The sequence below is a fragment of the Centruroides sculpturatus genome, unplaced genomic scaffold (assembly GCF_000671375.1).
Source record: "Centruroides sculpturatus isolate CEXI.00-Female unplaced genomic scaffold, Cexi_2.0 scaffold15, whole genome shotgun sequence".
NCBI lineage: Eukaryota > Metazoa > Arthropoda > Arachnida > Scorpiones > Buthidae > Centruroides > Centruroides sculpturatus.
This window is the reverse complement of record NW_019384585.1, coordinates 721,084-746,743: the sequence shown is the minus strand read 5'-3', so window position 1 is coordinate 746,743 and position 25,660 is coordinate 721,084. Positions and strand designations below refer to the sequence as shown.

The 25,660-nt window shown below is 31.9% G+C and overlaps 2 protein-coding genes across 4 annotated transcripts in view; one reads left to right on the top strand and one right to left on the bottom strand.

Annotated features, from left to right (window-relative positions):
• The window catches only part of LOC111624565, a 48,468-nt gene extending 32,498 nt beyond the window's left edge, over nucleotides 1-15,970 (bottom strand). Inside the window, exons 1-5 of the mRNA XM_023367446.1 lie at nucleotides 15,785-15,970; nucleotides 13,859-14,532; nucleotides 11,512-11,747; nucleotides 10,919-11,036; nucleotides 769-896 (exon numbers count right to left, since the gene is read on the bottom strand). Of these exons, the coding sequence (XP_023223214.1) occupies nucleotides 769-896; nucleotides 10,919-11,036; nucleotides 11,512-11,747; nucleotides 13,859-14,532; nucleotides 15,785-15,921 (1,293 nt within the window). The 5' untranslated portion in view covers nucleotides 15,922-15,970. The remainder of the gene's footprint in view (nucleotides 1-768; nucleotides 897-10,918; nucleotides 11,037-11,511; nucleotides 11,748-13,858; nucleotides 14,533-15,784) is intronic.
• LOC111624566 (partner of Y14 and mago-like) overlaps nucleotides 1-25,660 on the top strand; it is an 85,839-nt gene that overhangs the window by 46,592 nt on the left and 13,587 nt on the right. For 2 of the 3 annotated variants that reach the window (XM_023367450.1, XM_023367449.1), the window contains one exon: nucleotides 16,702-16,797. In XM_023367450.1, the coding sequence (XP_023223218.1) occupies nucleotides 16,725-16,797 (73 nt within the window). In that variant the 5' untranslated portion in view covers nucleotides 16,702-16,724. Of the gene's footprint in view, nucleotides 1-16,442; nucleotides 16,621-16,701; nucleotides 16,798-25,660 lie in introns of those variants that run through there. The other variant, XM_023367448.1, reaches the window with a different exon arrangement.

Genomic DNA, 25,660 nt, shown 5'->3' with positions numbered 1-25,660 from the left:
TAGCCTTACTTTTTATTAGTGTCATTTGCCTTGTCAAATTCTTTTATTAAAAGATTATAATGAGTAAAGCAATATAAAAATTAAATCTATGTTGTTTGTTGCTTTAATTTATGCAAAACGATATTCATGATAATTTTTTACTTTCTTTTCTACCAATGTTAATATTTGTTACATTGCAGTTCACAATAACACAATTTGAACTCAGGAAAGCATATGACAAAGTTAATAAGCCTATCATCCCAAAGCAAAAAAAAGGCTCAATCTCAAAAAATATTTTAAATCAAGTTATGCACTTGGTATCTTATCTTAACATTCTGTAATAATTATGGAAAATTTTATTGAAAATTGTAATGCAGTAGAAATATTAACAAGTAGGAATGAATATATAAACATTTTTCTCCCTAATGAGTATCTTCCCATAAAAGTTAAATTTAAGAATGCTTTAGAGAATACTTATCAAGAATATTGTTTATCATAATCATACCTTCATTTGAATGTATTCATAATCATACAAATTTACTATAAGAAGATTTCAAGAAGTGCTGCTGTAGAGATAAAGTTAATTTATAGTTCTCTCTGCATTCACTAGTTTTATTGTCAGTATGCTTATTTTTTCTTGTCAAACTATACGTATATATTATCTCTAATGCATAGAATACAAATAAAATTATTCTAAGAGATCACAAATATAATTTTTGATTTTAATCAGAAATTTCTTAATAAAAATGAAGACAACAAATTTCAATCAAAATTTTAAATGTCACTTACCTGACTATCTATACTGACTACCCTGCGTTTCTTTGTAAATAAAGTATCATCATCATTTTCAACATTTTCATTAGGAACTGCACGTTGTGATAAAATAGCACAAGACTGCATGGCGAGTGATTTCAGTGCTAAATATGCCAAAATAAAAAAGTCATTATTTACAGTAAAATATATTCAAATTATATTTTAAAACTACTATAAATGTAAGTTTAACTCTTTGTTTAAATTTAACAAGGACATTTCTAATATAGTAAATATGCAAAAATAAATATTTACATCTAGGAAAAGTAAAATTTCTCACGCTTTCACTTAAGAAAATATAGTTATTGGTAAATGAACTGTCAATAACAAACAAAGCATTCATTGTTGAAAGTAATTTTTACCTAAATTTAATCATAATCAATATTGTATTCAATTTAAATACTTTTATTCTATAACTCTCATTAATTATAGCATAAATAATGAACAAGGGTTGCACCTTATCTTTTCGAATTTCCATTTTGCAATAATGTGTGGGAAAGCAGATGATATAGATTTAGTCTTAATTTTATTGCAAAATAGAATGCAGCAAAAATATTAACATGATAGAAAAATACATGTTAATATTTTTGCTGCATTCAATACATATATTCTCTATCCTAGTAGATCTCTTGTAATGACAATTACTTAATTTAACAATGCTTTAGTACAGTGATTCTCAAAGTATGGTTCATGAACCACTGATCATGCAAAAGCATGCACAATTAGATAAAAATGATTAGATAGTCTGCAGACTGATCTAATCATTTTTCCAAATGCAATTTTTTGTTTAGCCAGAGAAAAGAACATTTTTATGAATCACAAATCTTTTGTGTTAGATCACTAAATAGATTGTGTGCCAAAATAGTTTGTCTAAGGTGCTATTTACAGGATAGGAATTAGACAAGAGGCATAGCTGGTCTTCCATCTGTCTGTACCTCAGTTTAAATGTTCTGTAGATTAATAACTTTGCAATCCACTTTAGTGTATGTAGCTCACTTAACATGATTTAATGTAGCTAGTCTTGATTCAAACACAGTTTTATAAACCTGTGACCTTTCCAACCTGGTTCACATTTCACAGCTGTCTCGCCCAATGGGTTGACAGTATTGCCAGTTGGTACATCATCTCCTTTTTTTTACATAGCCTGATTACATAACAGGTTAAATAGTGATAACCACTTACAGAAGTCAAAGTTAATGTAAATATAACATAAAAATAAACATAACATATAATTTAATTAATTAATACATGATATAATCATGATAGCATAAAGACGCTGTGTGTTCTCTCCATGATTTGCTACAACCATTGTGATCTGGTTTGCTTGTCTCTACTGGCTTTAGATAGTTGTCTTGCATCTGTGCGGGATCACTATGGTTTCCTGACCATTCCTCAGTTGGCACCTCCTCCTCTAGCATTGGACCTGATTCAGCCAGAAACAACTCTGGATCTCTCTTGGGTTGTTTCCGGTGGTGTGTGTTCATTTGGAATAAATCTTTTAATCTTGGAGATGTTCCTGATAAGAGTATTCCCTGTCGGTGATTTGACAGTGACCTTATTTCCCACTCTTCTACTTATTTGATATTTTGCTGAATCAAACAACTCAATTTATTTTCTTTGCTCTGCTTCAGGAGAATAGTATCACCTGGTTTCAAATTGCATTCCTTTACCATATACCATTTATTGTAGTACTCCTTTCCTCTCATCTTTCATTTCTTCATCAACCCAATATCACCAACAAATTTGGATAGTTTTGTTCTAATCTTATGGTTGAACAATAATTCCACTGGACTTATACCTATTGTAGAATGTTGTGTTGAATGATACATTAATAAATAATCATACAATTCTTCCCTCCAGTTATAGTTTCCTGCCTGTGCAATTTTTAATCTTTTCAGTAAACTATGATTTTGTCTTTCCACGTCACCATTTGCTTGAGGCTACAGTAGACCTGAATGCCTAATTGTGATACCTTGTTGCTCTGCCCATCTCTCTAGTTCCACACTAATGAATTGCAGGCCATTATCAATAGTGATTATGCAAGGAAAAGTGTCTAGTAAATATTTCAGTAAAGTTTCTCAACATTGTATCTGCTTTCATGCTGTAGATAATTGCCACTTCACAGAATCTACTATAATAATCAATAATTACCAGCAGATATTCTTTTGTTAGAAGGGGATCTAACAGATCCACCACAAATGTACAGTAGATCCCCCTATAAGACGGTAGATACGTTCCGTTCTTTATGAATCAATTTTGTAGGAATCATAGTTTACGGACTACGGCTGTTTGAAAGGTTTTCTTTCATAAAATTAATCGATTCTAGACTAATTCGACTCAACATTTCCAAAATACGTATATTTTTTTNCAGACATGGTGCTCGTATGTCTTGTCTGTCATTGATTTGAAATAGTTTGTTAATACGGTCTTTGTCTTTTGAAATGTGTCTTCACCCTCTTCCACCATATCAGTGTCTGGAATGGTGTAGAATATATCTTGCAAATCTAAGCTGCCCAGATGTATCAAAGTTTCCTTTCTTTCAATTTCCATCTGTAATATTTTTGCTAGTGAGATGTAATTCAATTGCTTGAAGCCACCTTTTCCATTGGAAAAAAAAACACTTCCTTGTTCACCACAAGGGTTGACAGGGGGTAACTGATCACTACTTTCCATAGTTCTAATTCAAGATTCTTTCTTTCCCACAGTTAAATATTCACAAATTTGTTACCTTGATTGTTCCTTTGAATCTTTGTCGCCAATTATAGTGTATGTAGTTATTTAACATAATTTTAACACAGCTAGTCTTTAATCAAACACAGTTTTACACACCCATAACCTTTCTGACCATGTTCACATTCCACAACTACCTTCCCTGCTGGGTTGACAGCATTGCCAGAGACAACAGTAAAACCACTGCTTTATTGAATCTACTTTCACAGCATCAGTATAGACCTCTGTAGGAGTTATTTTTACCGTTGTTTACGGATAATGCCACAATTTTTATAGGAATCATAACTATAGGAAACACTTTTATAGGGGGATCTACTGTACATCATGGCCTATCTAGTATTACATTCCTGAACAAAGGTATTGGTTTATAGATTTTTGGATCAGCTAACAGCTGGGACGTGATTTAACATGCTTTTCAGCATCTTTGTTGATTTTTCCCCCCCACCAAACTTGACTCTGTAGTCTACTTTTCATGGCTATTGTGCCTAGGTGTCCCTCGTGTGCAATATCTAACACCCTACTCTGTAATACTAGTGGGATCACAATGCATGTACCCCAAAGAACAGCATTTTCCCAGAGACAAAGTTCATCCTTCAGAATTTTAAACTAGCAGTTACCCAATAGATCTCCAATGGTTAAAGGTTTGCCATGCAATATAAATTGATCAATGAGATCATTGGTCAGTATGTATTGCATGGCAAACCACTATCAGTATTGGATCTTTTCCCAAATCATGGTCAATTTCTTTTAGTGGCATAGCTCTGGAAAAATTCCGTAGCTATCCAATAAGCATAATTTATAGCTTCCCCATTGAAGTCTTGGTCCTTTGCTGACTAATCACAATAATTCACAGCTACATTGATGATGCTTTTCTCATATGTTATCTGATGTGAGTAGGTTGTAAAAGGAGTTTTGATTTTGATGTGAACAGATATTTAAGAAGTTTATGATCTGTCACCAAGTCAAATTGTATTCTATAAAACCATTGATGGAAATGTTCACAAGTGAAAACTAACACCAGTGCTTCCTTCACTATTTGAGAATATTGTTTTTTGCATCTTGAAAGGCTTTTACTAGTATAGCAGATAACTTGCCATCCCATTGAGTATTTCTGCATTAGCATAGCACCTAATGCTTCTGGTCCTGCATCTACAATTATTTGCATTGAAGCATACCTAGTTTTTCCAATTTCCCCATTAGTCGCTTTATTTCACAAAAGGCTCTCGTTCTTCTGTCCATTTGAATTGTTCTGAAATATACATGAGCTTAAAGTGGTTCATTTATCTGAACTAACCTTGGAATAAATGATGCACAGAAATTTACCAAACCTAAAAATTCCCTTATTTCATCTGGTGTCTCTGGTCTCCTAAAATTTTGTATTGTTTCAATTTTTTATTCAAGTGGACAGTAGCCTTGTCCCATAGATTCACTTTCTTTTTCTGCAATCTTACACTTTCCCACATTTACAGCTAGTCCTTTGACTTTCAATGTCTCACAGACTTTCACTAACCATCTATCATGTTCTTCAATTGTCCTACTGAGTCTTATGATATCATTTAAGAAATTCTCTGCCCCTTCACAATCTTGTAGAATTGACTTCAAAAAGCATTAAAACATTTCTGAAGCACGATTCAAACCAAATTTATATCTATAAAGACCCAAATCTGTCAAAGGTTGTGATTTCTCTGGAGCCTAATTGAACTAGAAAAATCCAGTTCAATTTGGTGATTTGCATCACGGATATCTAATGTTCTAAACCATTTGCTTCCCTGAATCTTGTCTAGAACTTCTTCAAATACCGGTAACAGGAACCATTCCCTCACAATAGCCTTGTTTGCACTGCACATGTAGAACTAAACTTGTCCATGTCCTTCACTATAGGAACTACTGGGAACACCCAGGGGATTTGTCCCTTAACCTTTTCAATGATATCTTGGCAAATAAGCAGTTCAATTTGTTCCTGTGTTTGATCAAAAATTTTGAACAGGACACACTCTGTAGCAGTTGGGACACTGGAGAAAAGTGGGGTCAATTGAGAGCCCAGTTTAAAATCTTTCAGTTTTCCAATTACCATCATTATTTTCTTTCCAAGTTGCATGGTATTGACCTGTAATTCTGGACCAATTTTTAAAATCTCTAACTCGAGCATTGTTTGGTAGCCCAAAAGTCCCTGACCTTGACCTTTCGCAACAAGAAAATTTCTTATGTCTCCTTCTTGCTCACTTTAACATTACAACCAAATTTGTATAGTAATTCTAAGGCTTCACTCTGTCCATATGGGAAAGTTTCCTAATTGAAGATTTTTGCATCTTACAGGAAATTCCCTTCTCCTTACATGATTCACACAGGTCCTCACCAATAACATTGTACAATGCTCCCAAGTTTATTAATTAGTTTAAAGGCACACCTCCTATGATGACTTCGATGTTCTGCTCTTTTGCCATGTTGATCTGGTCATTGTCTTTTAGATTAAATGTATAGTATTCATTGCCCCTTGAGTCATCTAAATTTCTCGCCTATGTTGCATTGTGCTTCTTATCCAACAGGGCACCTTGTTTGGTCTCCTTGTCCCGAATATTGCAGCAAAATGCCCTATATTTTTGCAAAGTTTACACATTTTCACTTTGACGGGACACTTTTGATCAGTTTGCATAACCACAATGATGGCAGATTTGTTTTTTGTTCCTCAGTATGTGATTCCTTTTTTGGACATGGTTTCCTGTCACAATCTTCAAGACTGATTCAGTTTCCAAACTCCTCATTTGAATTGAAATAGTCTCAAATGCTTGTGCTATTTCACCAACCTCCTTTAAAGTTATATCTCCTCTTTTGAGAATTTGATTTTTTATCTCTGATAAGCGACAATTTTCCAGTACTTGGTCCCTAATTTCCTCTTCAGCTGAAGAATACCTTGCTTGCTGCCTCAATCTCGTGATAAACTGATTAATAATTTTGTCTTCTTTCTGCAACAGACATGGTGCTCGTATGTCTTGTCTGTCATTGATTTGAAATAGTTTGTTAATACGGTCTTTGTCTTTTGAAATGTGTCTTCACCCTCTTCCACCATATCAGTGTCTGGAATGGTGTAGAATATATCTTGCAAATCTAAGCTGCCCAGATGTATCAAAGTTTCCTTTCTTTCAATTTCCATNGAGAAATTTAGATGACTCAAGGGGCAATGAATACTATACATTTAATCTAAAAGACAATGACCAGATCAACATGGCAAAAGAGCAGAACATCGAAGTCATCATAGGAGGTGTGCCTTTAAACTAATTAATAAACTTGGGAGCATTGTACAATGTTATTGGTGAGGACCTGTGTGAATCATGTAAGGAGAAGGGAATTTCCTGTAAGATGCAAAAATCTTCAATTAGGAAACTTTCCCATATGGACAGAGTGAAGCCTTAGAATTACTATACAAATTTGGTTGTAATGTTAAAGTGAGCAAGAAGGAGACATAAGAAATTTTCTTGTTGCGAAAGGTCAAGGTCAGGGACTTTTGGGCTACCAAACAATGCTCGAGTTAGAGATTTTAAAAATTGGTCCAGAATTACAGGTCAATACCATGCAACTTGGAAAGAAAATAATGATGGTAATTGGAAAACTGAAAGATTTTAAACTCTGTTATCAGGCATATGTCTGTTATCAGGCAAATTTCTTAAAATGTTTCAAAGAAACCACTCTGGAATCCATAAAAAATTCTCAAATATCTATTCTCTTTTGAACAGCAAGAAACTTAAAAAAAACACAAAATCTATGAGCATTTATTTATTTCTGCTTTTTAAAAATTTCTTGAGGTTTAAAGATAAATGTAATTGAAAGAAAACAATTTTTTTAAATGCATTTTAATTGAAAGAACAATTTGAGATAGATACCCAATGCATTATTTTAAATAATGCACAAAATTGTCAAAAAGCACAACAAATCAAGATATTGTACAATTTATGAGAGCAATTTCAGTTTCTAAATAACCTGTGCTTTGAAAAGATAATTTTGTAAGATTGCTTCAAACTCCTGGATAAAAACATATACAGTAGAGCATCGATTATCTGACTCAATTGGGGACTGGGGTTGGTCGAATAACTGAAAAAAACGGATAACCAAAAAATATGAAAAAATACATTATTAGTATAGTATATTAGTATATCTCATGTAATTAGTATATTGCTATTAACCTACTTGCATTGAATTTTCATTGATGTTAAGCCTAACAAAACTTTTTTAAAATAATAATCGTCGCTATTGTATCGTTAAAAATTAGAAAATTGAGCCTCGTTTAAATACTGGCTCCCTTTCATGGTCGAGCCAGTGTTGCCAGCTAAAACACGTAAAAATACTATTAAAGTAGCCAAGATATAGCCAAATATTGTAGCGCCACATCACTAGCGGACATTAGAATTTGCCGACTAGAACAGTCGGTTAACCGAGGTGACGGTTAATTGGGGGTCGGATAATCGATGCTCTACTGTATTACCAAGTTAAGCAACTTTCATTATATTCAAATGAATTTTCTGCTAATCAAGCATTTTATTTGGTACACACAGTTCTCAGAGTGCCATGTCTATTACACTACTGGTATATTCAAACTTACTATTCAGCCCAAAATCATATTGCATGAGGATATCAGGCTTTGTCTACAAATAAAATGTCTCTCTGCTTAAATGACAGATTTTGTTTTGTAATAAAAATAAATTTCTGCAGTTCTGTATGCTATACTCCATTGTGAGTGAATAGCTTTTAGAATGGCATTGAATCCTCTACCTTGACAAATATCTGCACCATTTACTCTAAGCCTTCAAGATAACATACTGAAATATGTCAGTCAGCTCTACATCAATCAGAATACAGCTGACTCTCAATAACTCAAACTTTTTTAACTCTTAAATCTCTAACTAGAATTTTACTTTCATCTGATGAAACTCACAAACTCAATGTATTTTGTCATGTACATTTAAATTAAATTTAAACTAAATGTATGTCAGGAATTGAAAATATACATAGAACAGACAAGTTGAAAAAAGGATTGAACAACACTTGGCAGTGATTAGACTTCAATATGTAAATTTGCTGTGGTGGAAACATTAAATGAAAATAACTGTAATATAGCTATTTCAAAAATTAAAATATAGATATTTCTTTCTCTATCTACTAAAAGAATATCTGGTATTAATTAATATTAATATTAAAAACAAATTAAATTTAAATAATGGTATACAAATTTTCATGGGTTAGTATGACATTACATGGTATTAACAGTTTTTTTTTTATTTATAACAGAAAAGATTTACTTATACTACATGCATTTTGAATTGTATTTTTCCACAGTTCCTTTCAGTAGTTAAATAGAAACACTGAGAATAAGTAATACAATATAAGCACTCTCTTTACCCTACAAGAGTACCAAGATACAATTTAGCCATGCATTGTCGACTAGTTTATAAAGATCAAAGGAAGGTACTATTTTTTAAACTACCTTTACCTTCCTTTTTGAACATTTTTAGAATTATATATATATTTTAATCAATCTCCTGTAATATATGAGTAATTATTATTTAAATTGGAATACTAAATACAGAACCTGTTACTGGTGTAATTTGCGTGAAAAAATCTTCTTTCCACAAACGTTTGAGCTTTCCAAATAGCTCTTCTTCAGGTAGAGAAAAAATTCCGACGAAACACTTCGAAAAATGGAACATAGATATTTAAATAAAAAACCGAATCTAAAAATAGAACGCAGATGTTTAAACAAAAAATATGAAACTCGCATAACGAACGATCATTAAGATGGTCATGCGCATTCGTGCGCTGATGTTGCTATTTATAGATCGTTGTTTATGAGGGCCTGCCACGCTATAGAAAGATTAATCTCATCCTTCCGATTTATACATGTGGTCCGGTGGTTAGCCTTACAGATGGATATAGCTTCCCGCCATTTTAGTTGTTCCAGGTGGGGCGTAGTGTCGATGATGTCAGCTTTGTCGAACTCCGGTTCTATATCGGGATCAGATGCAAAGGTGGTTAGGGCCGTGGTGTACCGCCCATGCCGAAGGTCTGCTTGATGCTCTTGCACTCTGGTATTTAAAGATCGCTTGGTTGAGCCGATATAGACAAGGCACTCGTTACATCTGTTATCTTTCAGCGGGATAGAGTACATGCCAGGAAGCCTGCTATGAACCGGACTGCCTTTTCCATTTCTGAGGATGATGTAGATTGTTGGGCATCTTCTATAGGCTATTTGTAATTGTTGTTTTCCGGCGATCTCAGCGTATATCGCTTTAACATATGGGTTAAAGGTGACTGGGAGGCATGTACGTTCATCCTGGTCAGTGTTGGTCTTCGTACGCGTAGTGGGTGCATATTGTGAGCGTTGATGTCGCTCAATTAGACGGTGCGTTAGACCATGGTAACCGTGCTTGGCTGCTATCCTCTTGATATAATTCAATTCGGTGTTGAGGCTCATAAACAACGATCTATAAATAGCAACATCAGTGCACGAATGCGCATGACCATCTTAATGATCGTTCGTTATGCAAGTTTCATATTTTTTGTTTAAACATCTGCGTTCTATTTTTAGATTCGGTTTTTTATTTAAATATCTACGTTCCATTTTTCAAAGTGTTTCGTCGGAATTTTTTCTCTACCTGAAGAAGAGCTATTTGGAAAGCTCGAAAACGTTTGTGGAAAGAAGATTTTTTTCATGCAAATTACACCGGTAACAGGTTCTGTATTTAGTATTGCATCCCTGGTGTCAGAGTGAAGTTTAATTTACTTAAATTGGAATATTCTTTATAATTCTTCAAAAGTCTGTATATAACAAAAACTGTTATATTTTCTGTAGATTATACTGTCATTAATTATTAATATTTATTAATGTTTCTAATCCGTAATAAATTTTTAAATGTCTATCTACTTATAATTATCACTCAATAGTTTCATTTAAAAAAAAACCCCTTTTTATACATGGAAATACAGTAACATAGTATTTTAAATTATTCACAATTGAAGTAAACATTTTTGAAGATATATATAATTACAATAATTTTTAAAAATTTATATACAAACATTTGAAATTAAAAAATGTTTTGAAACTCATGAAACAATATTTGATTTTTAAAATAAATCAATGTCCCTACATTTTCCCTAGATTTTTGTTAGTGCTTGCTGCAGAGCCATGCCAACAGATGAGGCAGAGAAGCAATTGTCTCTAGTGCCAAATTGGAAGGGATACTAGAAAGGTGTCAATGTTTATAGAAACTGGGGCTGTTCTTAGATCTGCCCAAGATGCCAAAATCATTCAAAATGGTCCTGGCTTACTGCATTAATTCTATTCTTTAAAAAAATTTTGCTTGTATTATTCTGTAAGAATAAAATTTAAAATGAAAAATGTTTAACTTACCTTTTAAACAACTGAAACATTCTAAAGCTCTTTCGTTAACATTAAAATGAGTATGAAGAAAGTCTAACTTTACAATATTTCGAGAAGGAAGAAATAAATTTTTAAATCGTTGATGCATCTATAATAAAAAATTGTTATTTATACTACTTTTAATTAAATATAGACAGTCCTTGACTTTTGGGTGTAATGTGTTCATAAAATTGTGTCCAAAAGAACTGCACATAAAGGGTGTTCCATTCCCAGAGAACTAAAAAAGAAAATTATAAAAGCTCATTAATTATATAAAAAAGCAAGCCTGAGTTAACAGTGAATGTTACAAAACATAAAACATTATTTAAGACATTAAAACAATAGATAAATAATAAAAATTAATTTCACAAATAATTTTAATGTTACTGAAATCAAAACTGGCAAAAAAATCCACTGCATGATAAATCAGAAATTTTGTCACCCCAAAATGTATGCAAGCCAAGTTTGGGATACAAAAAGCAATTTGGGAATATAAACATATTATGGAAGTTTTCCAAAAGCCAAGGACTGCATGCATATGTAATGTGAAATTTATTGGCAAATATATAATATAATTAACTTACTTCGGGTAATATATGAAAACAAAGATTTTTCATGGTCAAATGTCGAATATTTGTTTTATTTTCAGGAAATATATTTTCTAAATCAGAAAGTGACATAGTTGCATTACATATTGAAAGAAAACTAAGTTGCTCCTTTGATTTCATATGGAAGTTATTGAATTCACTTTTATAAGGCAAGTAAACATTACTTTTGGCTAAATTACTTAATACATCTTGAATCTGCTCGGATGAAACAACTAAAAAAAATTACATAATTTCGTTATTTGAATAGAAAATTTAGCTAATAAGCTAACTTGAAAGTTTTAAAGATAATTATATTTAAATAAATTATTATACTAAAAACCTTAGCAAATTTACTTTAATAAATAAATATACAGTGTGTTCAAAAAGTCACTGTAGTGGATATCACAGTTTTTAACCAAGGTACCATGCTCAAGTAAACATTGCATTAAACTGCCTGTAGCAACTGTGAAATAGTTGAGTACATACAATGCTATCTGGTGTAAAATATTGGTTTAAAATTATTCCTGAAACCAATCAGAAAGCCAACAGAAGCAACCACAACCTACAATACCTACAACAGAAGGAATTTTTTGAACACACCATAGAACTACAGAGAGAAAAAAGTTAAACTGAAGTAAATTAAAAAATTCAATAATACAAAAGTTAAATATTTTAAAATTAAATGTTTAAAATTTGTATATATTTCTGTTAATCCAGGGATTTTGAAATACTTGTCAATTTTATGGTTCAAAAGATGAATAAATAGGCTCTATGATTTAATTTACTTGAAGCTTCTTGTCCTTTAAACATTACATTTGTAAATTATATAGTATACTGATAAGTCCTTGAATTATCAATGTACTATACGATTTAGAAACACAGGCTCTACAATGTCTGGCCACATTGAGAAAATGAAATGAAAACTGTTGAAGAGAGTATACATGTGAAAATGAATGGGAAGTATGGTAGAAGGCAAAGAAAGTCTTGGTTGGAACAAGTAGATGAGTATCTGAAAGAATCTAAGATGTCGAGTTGGAAAAATAATGTGAAGTAGTGTGCTAGAAGAGGCATGAACATGTCTGAAACAAAAAAATCCGATTATCTGGACAGGAAAGTGTGGAGAAAGTTGCCAAATTAATGATTTCCTAGAACTGTAGTCTGTTGCCTGTTGCTCACCTTTTTTTGGATTATGATTTGTGAGGATATGTATGTATGTATGTATGTATGTATGTAAATTTTAAGTCAATTTAAAAATACCAGTAATTACAAAATGAATGTATAAAAATTATCAAAAATATTAATAAATTTCTGTATTTAAATTCTTACTTTTTTTAGTGTCTTCCAAAAAAAAAAAAAAATGCTACCATTTTAAATTATTGTAATTATGCTAATATCTGAGAATATTGTAATGTAAATTAAAATATTTGCAAACTGTCCAAGTTCCACATTTTCCATGACAATTTGTCAATGTGCACACCTTATGTCATATGGCATACATCCAACTAATATTCAAATTCTTCCTATGCTTGCTACAGCATATCCATTGTCACTTCTCCCATAGCGGCCACAATTCTACAGCTCCTACAGATTACTCATGTTGTACAGTGATGAGTGATTCTGACTTTGCAAACCGTAAAACACGAAATGACTTCTCTGTTGCAGAGTTGCCATTTTCATTTACAGCACTTCCTAGAAACAGCAAATGACAAGATGTTCAAATGCAATGGGAGATGAAACTTAGACACTATCAACTCATATACATCTCATAGTTCACAGATAATAATTAACATAATTACAGTAATTTAAAATGATAGTATTCATTTTGGAAGATTCTGTAAATCAGTATCTATCGTCAATATTTATAGCAACAAATATCACAAATTAATGACATTTAGTCATTACAAACAAATCTGATGGCAAAGATAATAAGGATGTATACTCAGCTCCTTGAGAAGATTTAGACTGGGCCAGAACCTTAAATTTACATGAATAATTTTACTCAGATATGTTGCATTCTGTGACATCACAAGTTTGGCCAGATCCATATTTAACACATACTGTTAGTGTCCTCAGGATGCATTAATCATAAAACACACCCTTTATAATGAAGATATATTCCTCTAAAGATAACTTTTTGAAAATTTTTCAGAGTTTATTATGCTGTACATTCCATATGGGAATGAAAGTTAATTTTATTCATATAAAGATATGCTGTATAATCATTAAAAACAAATTTTAAACATTTGAGTAATGAATTTTGTACCTTAAAGTAAAAAAATAATAAATATAAAAATTAATAAAAAAAAAAGTATAATAGAAATGGAAACAAGATTCTGTAATATACCCAAATTATCAACTATATCTGGTGTCAGATAAAGTTTCTTCCAGTTAACGTTTGAATGTTCCAACATGAAACCTGACAAAAATGTCAATGTATTATTGCTGAGAGATGCACGAATGTCTTTGCACATATATTCTTCTTGCACCGAAAAGCTATGTAGTTTTGTCAATTTTTGGTACAAAGGTCTGGGCACAGGATGTATCAAAAAATAAAATTCATTCGTAGTCGCAAACGGATGAAGATGAAGACATTCTAAATTGACCGTGTACTTTAAAAATAAACTCAGTAAGTAATTCGACAGTTCTGATTCGTGAAAATACACACTCAACCTGCGAAGTTTTGACAGATCCAATTTTCCTTCATCCACATACTTCACCAGCATGGCACTATTTTCCCTGAAATTCAAGCAGACATCTACGAGGGACCAAGAGAGTTCTTCGAGATGTGGCAGACGAGACAAGATTCGAGTCAGAGACTCCAGGCTTACTCTGCTACAGCTGAAGGAAAGGCACTTTAAAGATTTGCATTTTATTATACAAGACTCCCAAAACTTATCAGTCACACAAGTGTAACAGTCCTCAAAGTCAAGCAACACTATACTTTTTGAGCGTTTACTCAAAAAGAATTCTTTCAGTTCTTCTCTGCTCATCAGTCTAGATTCTTTAAAGTTAACATTCCTGAAAAGACAAACAAATTATAAATATGGCTGCATTACATATTTACAATAGAGTTGCCAACTTTTAGAGTAACAAATTATGAATGCAGTTTTTTTACTCTCTATCCTGAGGGCACTAAAACAGCAGACTTCTTATGGAATTATACATCCAACCAACATTCCAAAAAGCATGAAAAATATACAAATTTGAAAAAATTATGAGCAAAAAGAAAAAACATTGAAAATGTTCGTTTTTTTTGATGATTTTTATCACACCATAATTTGGTTAAGAGTGAATCATTAAAAAAACCTCTTCTACAAACAAGCTTGGGACCATTTTTTTCCTTCACTTGGTGATGATGACAAGAGAGCTGGATGCTGAGATGATTAAGGCATCAGTTTACCACTGTGGGGAAGCAGGGATCAAATCTTGGCAACCAATCCCAGGAATTTTTCATGGTCAATGGTCTGTCCCAGATACAGATGCAAATGCTGTTGTGAATGAAGCAGTTGGGACCACATCAGAGTTATAGACAATGCCCAAAGAAATAAAACAAAAGTCAAAAGAACTAATGGTCTACGTGCAACCCTCTGCAAGATAAAGCCCTGGATTGGGCTGCTTGTTAAACACTTGCTGGGCTTAACAGAGCACATGGCACAACTCCAATCAACCCTATAAGTAGTCAGTGTAATGGATTTCTTGTGTTTCAAGAGCTTTTAGCCATTTCTAGTAAAGTGAAAAATGGTAAATTTTTAGCATTATTTTAAAAAACAGTCTGAAATTTGTTTGTTTTAAATTTTACTCCATTTTTGGGGGTCCAAAATTCCAGATAGATTAATTTTTGGGAGGGAGCTGTATCAAACGAAGGGTCACACAGACCATTGGTTCCTTTGATGTTTCTTACTCCTACACAGTCTACTGCTCCAATAAGGTTCCAGCCACTTCATTTATACCCAGATACATTTGGTTCTGGCCATCACCCCCACATGGGTCTTGCCAACCCAATACAAGGGATTTGGCAAGCCCAGTTAAATTTAATTGTAGGATTAAAACAAGTCCTTTTAGTGCCCACAGAGAGGAGAGGGGAAAAATGCAACCTAGGAATGAAAATTTTAATTACAATTACGGGTGAGAACTTCTCACGAGAAAAAAAGGTACGAGCTAAACAAAAACGCCTCGTTCATTTTCCAAAATATTTTTTAAAAATAACCGAAATTTCAAACCTTCGGCAACTCTAATTTACATATTAAATGTCAACATTGTTTCTCTTTACCAAATTACTTCTTTTGCACAAGACAATGTCTCTAGTCGTCTATTTAATTTAGAAATAGCTAACAGGTCAGCTGGAGGTAAATAATAAAGTATTTTTGCTAATATTTCGTTAGGAAGATCTAATAACTCTACAGCCATGTCAACCGGTCAGTAATCTCACACGTCGTCTATCTAAACAGCTGCTCTAACGTTGCCAACTCGTTAAATAACAGAACAGATATATAATTTTAGCAACTAAACCTAAAAATATATTTATATTAATACTTAAATTTAAAAATTTATTTGTTTATAATTTATAAATAAATTTTAGTGATGGGTTGTTATGAAATTTTAAATATTTTCCCAAATTTCCCGAAACTATAAAATTCACGTGGCTAATTTTAATAATTTATTCGTAAGATTTTCTGAAATTTTTATCCATTTCGGCACGGAATTTTGATAATTTTTTTTCAATTTCGACAAATTTCGGCGGCGTCCGAGATTGAAATTCAGTTAATTACAATAAAATCGAAATTTTATGCAAAAAAAATTAGAAGAAATAATACAATTTCCAGCTAAGTTCGCCAAATTTCATTTACGAGCCGCCGCACGTGACGAATTTCATTTAATAATCAATTTCGTCTTACGTTTACTAAATAATACAAACGTGGCGAAATGTACACATAAAAGTATATTTTTAAAAAATAATTTAAACAAAGGAGATTGATTAAATTAAATTAAAAAAATAAATAAAAAGTAAAATTTCACATTTTATTAACGTTATCTCTGTCACGTTATCGCATTAAATTTTTATCTGATATACAATAATTTACGGGGGAAAAATAATATAATTTGACAGTAATATGCAAATTAAATTTAAAAATAAATTGAAGAAAGAGTTAAATTAAGTATAAAACTTTTATTTTCTTTTGTTTTTAGGCGGTGCGACATCTGGACAGACCATGAGTTCTGTGGATGAAGTTAACCATTCTATAGAAGCCAAGATGGCGACTCAATATGTTACAGATGAAACAGGTAAATTATCTTACGATTTAATCGCGTTTTAAAGTTTATAAATCGTAATTTACACGCGTTAACCACAACACGTGACGATAACCGATCGGTTTCTCCATTGTTCTTACTTATTGCATTACTACCGATTGAATGGTGCTGAACTTATTGCTGAGTTGTTAACCCTTAATTTGGAGTATTATCATTCAAAAAATTAGGAGGTCCTCGCATGGCTTAGCATTGTTTAATTTCTTTCAGTCCCCCTTTCTGCATTGTTAAGAATTGTTCGCGATAATTGTTATATTTAATTAGATTTAACGTGTTTATTTTGTATGATGCGAGTCGATAAGTTACTGATTTATGGTGTTTATAAAATATTCTAATAACTGATTTAGTTATTTATATAAGAGCTAATTAGAAGAATTGCTTACTTTCTATGTTACGAAGAAACGATTATTTAATTTTCTATGACTCTTCTTCTATTGGAATTATTGTTTTTATTATTATTATTTTTTTATTTTTAGTACTCTTGGTTTCATTAAATCGTGTGTAAGCACAACTTAAAATGAATGTTTTTGTGAGAGTTCAAAAATATCTCGTAATACATAAACTTTTTCTGTGTTTCTTTTATAGTGTTGACATATCTGTAAACAGTAATGACTTGTATAATGTGTGGACTATTAATAATTAAAATGAAGTTATCTTCTGTATCTAAAGTTTCTTTGTCTCTTAATCGAATGGTTACTATTATTTTTTGCTGTAGTAATTGTTATAATTGCATTAGTTGTATTGATATTTTGCTATTTTTTCATATGTATATATTTTAATTCTGTAATAATCTTAGTGATTTTTTGTTTTAGAATACAATATAAATCTTGCAAAATGTATGGTCTTTTTGATTACATGCTTGTTAGGAAGATGATTTGTGCAAATCTGAGACGTCATCCTTGGTTCGGAAGTGTGGTCGAGCTGTTGGACATCAGTGGGGATGATGTCCCGATACTGCCAATATCAACACCATATCGATATTTCCCTTCGATAAGAGTACTTTTGGTCTGGCACCAGTATCGATATGTTTCCTTGGGTGTCGGATCTTGTATTGTTAATTTTTCATAGACTGGTAAGATCCACTTGAAATTGAATTTTACAGCCAAATCCGAAATCGTATTTGGGTTTTAAAGTCTGTTTCGGCTGAAACTGAAACCAAATCTTACACTATTTTTGGTTAAGTTAAACTGATATAATTAAAAAATTTTTGGTCACTAATATTCATGCATTACATCAGATTTCATTTTCAGAATCTATATCCAGTATACTTAGAGTTCAGATTACAATTTATAAATAACTTGCTAATTATTTGAAACACTTAAATCAACTGATACAGTATTGTAATATATTTTTAAGATTTTAACATTTACATTATATCAATATTAGAAATCAATTTTAATAATTTGTTAATAATAACTAGCTAGAATAAAGCATGTTATTTTTGTTAAAATTAACAATTTCAGTTGCACAAAACATTTCAAAATCAAGCCACAAACTGAACAGTGTCAGCTGACAAGATTTTCAGCTGACACTGATGCAATACTGGCTGGTATTGATACTTTTGTGGTATTGAGAGTCCCTAGGCATCTGCCTACAGTTCTGGGGACCCAGAAATGAATCGAGATGAGTAAAAAACTTCAGGATTTTTTTTTCTGGAACGGTCTGTTTTAGATACACGGAGCCCTGTCCCTCTCTGTTTGGCCAAACCACGTTGAGCTTGGTTAAAAAGATCTTAGTGCCGATGGATCAGAAAGAGTAAAACAAAAATCAAGTGTAAGAACAAAATTTTCAGAACTTCATTTATTAAATAAACTGCTAACTTCTGAACAAGAAAAGATATTTTATTGCAAAGATTAACACTAAAAGCAAAATCTTCATATTTTAAATAAATAACTTTAATTTTTTTGAAATCTTATATCTTAACTGCTTTATTTCAATCTGACGAAATAGTTATGTAAGCTAAATCAAACAACTCTGATATAACTTCAAAATAATTGCCAATCTCTACTTTCTTGGAGTTCAAAATCTTTTTAGAAACCATTATTCCTGTTCCCATTTGAACGAGAATCATTCAATGTGGTGTTTTGTAAAATAGAAACTACCATTGAATGAGATTAAATCAAGTAACATTACCAAGAGCACACTCGAAGATGGACTAGTAATGAGTCCAAAAATACTCTTAGAAAATAGTTACTTTCCGTACAAAGACTTCCAATTCCAAGAAAACAGATTAAATATTTGATTAGTGACTAGTTCCATATGTTAATCATATTGTATTCTTCTATTTAATTTATAACATCAGTCATTTATTTTTAAACGTAATCAGTTGCATCTCTTCTCGTATTTTGGTGTTAAATTATTTATATTTTCTCTTAGGCTCTTAGGTTAGCAGAGTTCATATTTATTTTTAATAATCTATAATTTGATTAATTTTAGAGTAAGCTGATTTTTTTCTTTCTCTATCATTTGATATTTTTAAACTGGTTTAATAAAAAAAACTGTTTGATGTTTAATATTCTATGCAGCTAATAATATAAATGAAATTAATTTGAAAATATGACATGACATTATTGATTTTTAAAAAATTACATAATTTATTCATGTAGGCATTTTATTAATATTATCCTATAAATTTTAAAAAGTAGAAATATGTGACAGTATTTAATAATTTAGTGTGTGAATTAAAATTTACATAAAGTATCTTAATATTGCAGTCTGAAAATCTAGTATATCTCTATAATTTTTTAATTAATCAAAAAGTGCTCTGTATTTTATTTTACATACATTTTTAAAGTAAATTTACAAGAACAGTTTTAAAATTAATTAACAATTTAAAAGACCAGATTATATTTCTCTTATAAAATGATGACAAACTGACCTTTCATACGTTTCCAGCAGTGACAACATTGGAAAAAAAAATGCAAGCATTTTCGGCCATATCTAGGGGCCAGCATTAATCATCTATAGAAGCATTTCTTCTTCTTCTTCTTCTTCTTCTTTTTTTTCTTTTTAGCCAAAAATTTGGTTAAGAAGAAATTTGCTAAATCTAAATGAAAATTTTGAATATTGAACTATTACATTTTATTGAGGATGGAGCAAGAAAAATGCTTTTTCAAAAGCATTTATTTATTAAAATTGTGACTTCTTGGCTTAGTTAACTTTTTTTTTTCTAGAGTTATATTTATACATTCCAATTTAAAGCAGGATTAAAAGTATATTGATGCATTCTACATAACTAGTAATTCTTGACTGATGTGCCATGAACTAGGGTTGCCACAAAATTTCAAGAAATTATTTAAAAATTATTTTTGTTTTTATGTAAAAACAAAAAAAAAAGTTAGATCTTCAATATCATTTCATTTAAACATATAAAACCATCTTTGATGTAACACTGGCTTATTGGCAAGTCACCAAAAATTCAGATTATGCCACCAGCTCAAAAAGGTGAACAACAACTCTGTGTAAAGACTAAGAACTTGCATCTAGCTGTTTTGCATCACATAACACACTTGATTAACAAGTAATCTGTTTTTTAAATGTCAACTGTTTTGCTTGCTTGATTTCTGTAGGTAAAAAAGATATAGGTTTGTTTAATTAATAATAATCAATTTAATAAATTTGACAACAGAATTATTATAGATCTTGTTACTTTTTATTTAATTTTATTTTATATTCATCTATGTTAATTCTGTACAGATCTTTTGTTTTACAAAGAAAACATCTTTGTTGGTTTGTTTTGGCAAACTGACTATTTATGATAGTAATGAGATAATTAAAAATTTCTGTATCTTTCAACATCATATATTTTACTTCAATTTGAATAATTATGCAAGTATATTGTTGATATTTAATATTGGCTACATGCCAATATTAAATATCAACAATACCCAAATTTTTCAGAAAAAATCAGAATACCCAAATTATTTTTTGCATTTTTCAACATTTCAAGGTCCAGAACCCAAAAATGTAAAAATCTTGGGGGGTCTTGTTTTGAACAATTGCAGTACTTTCCCTTTGTCTATACTAATATTATAAAGAGGTAATGTTTGTAAGTATGTATGTATGTAAGTTTGTTTGCAGCAGGTAATCTCCGAAACTACTCATCGGATTTCAAAAATTCTTTCACCAGTATTTAGAATGGAACCTCAGGGTGGACATAGGCTGTATATTATTCCATTAAACATTCATATAAATTAAAATATATAATCTAGGTTAAGGCTTTTATGTCCAACAGATGGCACTACGAGTATGACGCCCTAAGTTTGCTTTTCTGTGAAAATGAACTAAAGCAGATCATCTTCTATCTAATCTATATATATATATATATAAAAATAGACGTGTGTGTCCCTATATTTCACTTTTCTGCCAAAACTACACATCTCACATGAATGGTGTTTGTATGTGGTAGTAGCTCCAAGTCTCCATTCGTGCATAAGGGTGGTTGCGTCTCGATAGCTATAAGGGTGTGGGAGATATGGGGCTGAAAGTGGTTAAACACACTCAGAACATCTTTTGTATGTGCAGCCATATTTATTAAATTCTAACATTTTTGGTCATATTTAATGACCTTTATCAAGGGAAAAAAACAGAAAAAATCAAACTCTGAGAAAATTTGAATTAACGATACATGCATTTAGAACGTTTCTAAAAGGATATTCTACGGGAATAAAGAGCGCCATCTCTACATAAAGGCTGTAATTGTATAACTACGTTAGCTATTAGAACGTTAAAAAATAATATGACATTCAAGATATAAAATAACAGTAAAAATAAAAATAACAATAAAAAATACAAACAGACCTAAAGTACCAAACATAAAGAATGTGTTGAGCAAATACATTAATTAACTTAAGGGTTCTACCCTTAAGTTAATTAATGTATTTGCCCTGGTATGGTGGTAATGTATGGTGGTAAAGTGGCTACATACCCTTAAGTATGTAGCCATTTTACCACCGTTCTTGACACTTATAATATGCTTGGTCACCAGGCTGCTGATACTTTGCTTGCATCTCGGAAGTTGATAGCTAGTCCTTTTTAGCTGGTTTTGCAGATATGCCAGGCTCCAGCGTACCAGAAGTGCTTTTTGTTGCAAACTATTTGTATCAATCTTGTTTAAGGCCTATGATTGATAAAGTATGCGCACCCACAATATTATTGGAAAGGTTTGTCAACGAGTTCATCCGCAAATACTCGCCTCCACATCGATACAGCATAAAACAATTTTTAGAACTTCTACATAAAGTGGCAAATATGAAGTCGCAAGAAGTTAAGTATATGACCGTGTTGGGTTTCAAGGTGCTGTACCCTTCCATCCAACTAGAACCATATTTTTGCTATTTACGGGATTTCCTTTTAAGCAAGATCAAGTGTCCAGAAAAGAAGAGAAAGCAGATTTTAGAATTGATACATCTTGCAACTTTTTCATCTATTTTTAATTTTAAAGGTGTCACATACACGCAGCAGAAGGGCGTCGCCCTGGGAGCCCAGTGGCGGATACTTTATATTAGATGATGTTAAGAATGCTAGAGAATACATTCGTGCTGAATTATGAAACACAAATTCTAATGTACGCATGGTATGTTAATGATGTGGTTATTTTATGGAAAGTTAAACCCAACTTACAAAAATTCATAAAGGACATTAATGACAACAAATTCAGTCTCAAGATTGAGCTCAAGCAAGAAAGTGATGCCCTTATACATTTTCTGGATTTATCTATACAACTTGACAGCAAAGGGGATTTTCTCACTAAAGTCTATAGAAAGCCTACATACAACCCGATTTTTATCCCACGGAATTTGCACGACCTGCCAACGTATAAACTAGTTGCATTCCAGGCACTCATCGCACGAGCTTACTTACATTGCAGCAGTATCCAAGACAGAAACGAAGAGCTGTGTTATATCAATGAGCTAACTAAGAGGTATGGAGTTAATAGTAAAGCTATTACTAGCCAAGTTAAGACATGTAGCATGGTGCAAAATTTATAAAATACAGAAGAGTTAACACTGATGGAATATAAGGCCTCACTGAGCAGTGTCTATAGGCAAATAGGAGCCACTACGAACAAAAAAAATAATTTATAAAAGGAATCCTACTAATTGCTAAGGGCAGACAGAGATGCCTTGGACAAGAACTCTCTTCCAGGAGTCTACAGAATCCCTGTTAAAGACACACAGAGGCAGAATAAGATGTTCTGCATCAGAGCTATTGGAAGATCCCTCAAGGAAAGGCTGTCAAAACACCAGAGAAACATAAGAAGCGAACAGCCGTGCACAGCACTGGCAATTTACATCATAGCTGACCCCCAAGAGGTCAAAGCGGAATGGGACCACGCAAGATTGATACAAATAGTTTGCAACAAAAAGCACCTCTGGTATGCTGAAGCCTGACATATCTGCAAAACCAACCAAAAAGGACTAGCTATCAACTTCCGAGATGCAAGCAAAGTATCGGCTGCCTGGTGACCAAGCATATTATAAGCGTTAAGAACGGTGGTAAAATGGCTACATACTTAAGGGTAGAACCCTTAAGTTAATTAATGTATTTGCTCAACACATTCTTTATGTTTGGTACTTTATGTCTGTTTATATTTTTATTGTTGTTTTTATTTTTACTGTTATTTTATATCCTGAACGTCATATTATTTTTTAACGTTCTAATAGCTAATGTAGTTATACAATGACAGCCTTTATGTAGAGATGGCACTCTTTGTTCCCATAGAATATCCTTTTAAAAATGTTCTAAACGCATGTATTATTAATTCAAATTTTCTCAGAGTTCAAGTTTTTTCTGTTTATTCTTGATAGAGGTCATTAAATATGACCAAAAACGTTAGAATTTAATAAATACGGCTGCACATACAAAAGGTGTTCTGAGTGTGTTTAATTGATAAATCCTTTTTTTATAGATCTGTCTGTTCATAAGGGTGATATCAATAATGAGGAAGTGGATAGAAGTATTACTTTTTTGTTTTAGTTTGAGATGGAAGTCAAATGTATTCAGGTTCATGTTATTGATGAATGTTATTTTATCTCTTTTAATCCATATTATTAGGATGCTATGTATGTATCTTTGGTAAATAATCAAAGTCAGGCATGAATGAAGCTAGAATTATTTTTTCCCAGCTTTCTAACTAATAACTTAGAGTACCTGCTACCTGGGTTACCCATGGGGATGCCACATTTTTGTCTAAAGATATTTCTGTCAAATGAAAAAAAGGAATATCAATGCATCAAGTTAGCCAGCTCTTTGATGTCATTATGATAATGAACTTTCATAAGTGGATAAGTATTAGAAATTCCTTGAGAGCATTATAATAGGGTCCTAGGTTTATAGATATTACTCTCAAAACTAAGTATAGTATTGTCTACTTCTGCTTCTATATTGATTTTTGTAAATTTTATACCTAAGTTGTTCAAATTTGTTTTAACATAAATACACTTATTAATATATTATTAATAATGTTGATTACTCCAGTTTAATTTAAATAGTGATATTAATGATGTAAATTTTGTTTCTGATGATGGGATTTTGCATTAATTATCTAGACCAGTGGTATTCAATCTATGGAAAAATTACCTTTGGGTCGCAAGGTGAATAGAAAAATTGTAAATATATTTAATTGAATACAAATACATCATTTTTGAGAAAAATATTAGTTTCTAAAATGTGAAATTTTATTAAATTGTAGACAGATTACTATATTTTTTTAGAACAATGACTTCAAAGAGATAGAGGTTTGGATATGTCTTTGACGACATTGTGTAACGTTGCTTTTGGCAAACAAGTGATGATAAGACATATTCTATTTACACTGTCAGCATGGCCCATTTGTGAGCTTAATTATTATTTTGATGTAAAATATTGTATTTAACTTAGTATTTATGATAAATGGACTGCTTTTAAAGTTACAAATTTTATGTCCCTCATGGATAAGTGGTTAAAAACTGGTAGCATAATTGAAAAAACAGACAGTGAAAGGACAAATGATGAGAAAAGTACTTCGATTTCAGCTGCTTTAACTTCTGACCAGGGCTGTGGAGTTGTGTAAAAATCTACCGACTCCAACTCCGACTTTTCCTTACCATCCGACTCCAACGAGGGTGGGATTGTTACCGAAAGAGACCTGGAAATTCTGATGTCATCATGTGATCTCAGAATAAAAGATTCAATAAATAGAGTTCTAATAAAGATAGAACGTAGAAACTTTTTATTCCAAAGCTAAAAGACTCCTCTAAGTAATGATACAGTTAATATATAAATATGTATTTGATAATTTTTACTTTCCGGCTGTTATATGTAACAGAGGAAAAGTGTAGCCCTCAGTGGAAAAAGGTCCCCTCCCAAATTTTTACATTTTTGGACTCAGGATACCTTGAAATTTCAAGATATGCAAAAGATTCAAGGTTTTTTTTATACGTGTGGATGTTAGACTGTGGGTGCAGGCCTCGGAGTCGCTCACTTTTCTCACTTGTACTCACTTTTCTGAAGTATCCTCACTTTTCTCACTTTTCAGGTCATTTTCTCACTTTTCTCACTTTTTTGGTCATTTCTACGTGCTTAAAAATTAGGAAGATGTGGGACCAATCAAAAATAGTTTTAAAGCCAGACGATCTGCCGAATTATCGAACTATCGGACTAGATTTTTATGGAAAAAAATACTCCGCCCGAGCGGGACTCAAAATCGCAACTGCCGCTCAGTGTTGTTAAGTTATCGTCTGTATTTATACGTAACTAGGTAGTCAGTAAGGCTGTGTACACACTAGGCGTTTTTAAACGCGCGTTTTAAAGAACCAAGAGTTCTACATAGGCGTACACACTCAAACGCGCGCTTTTG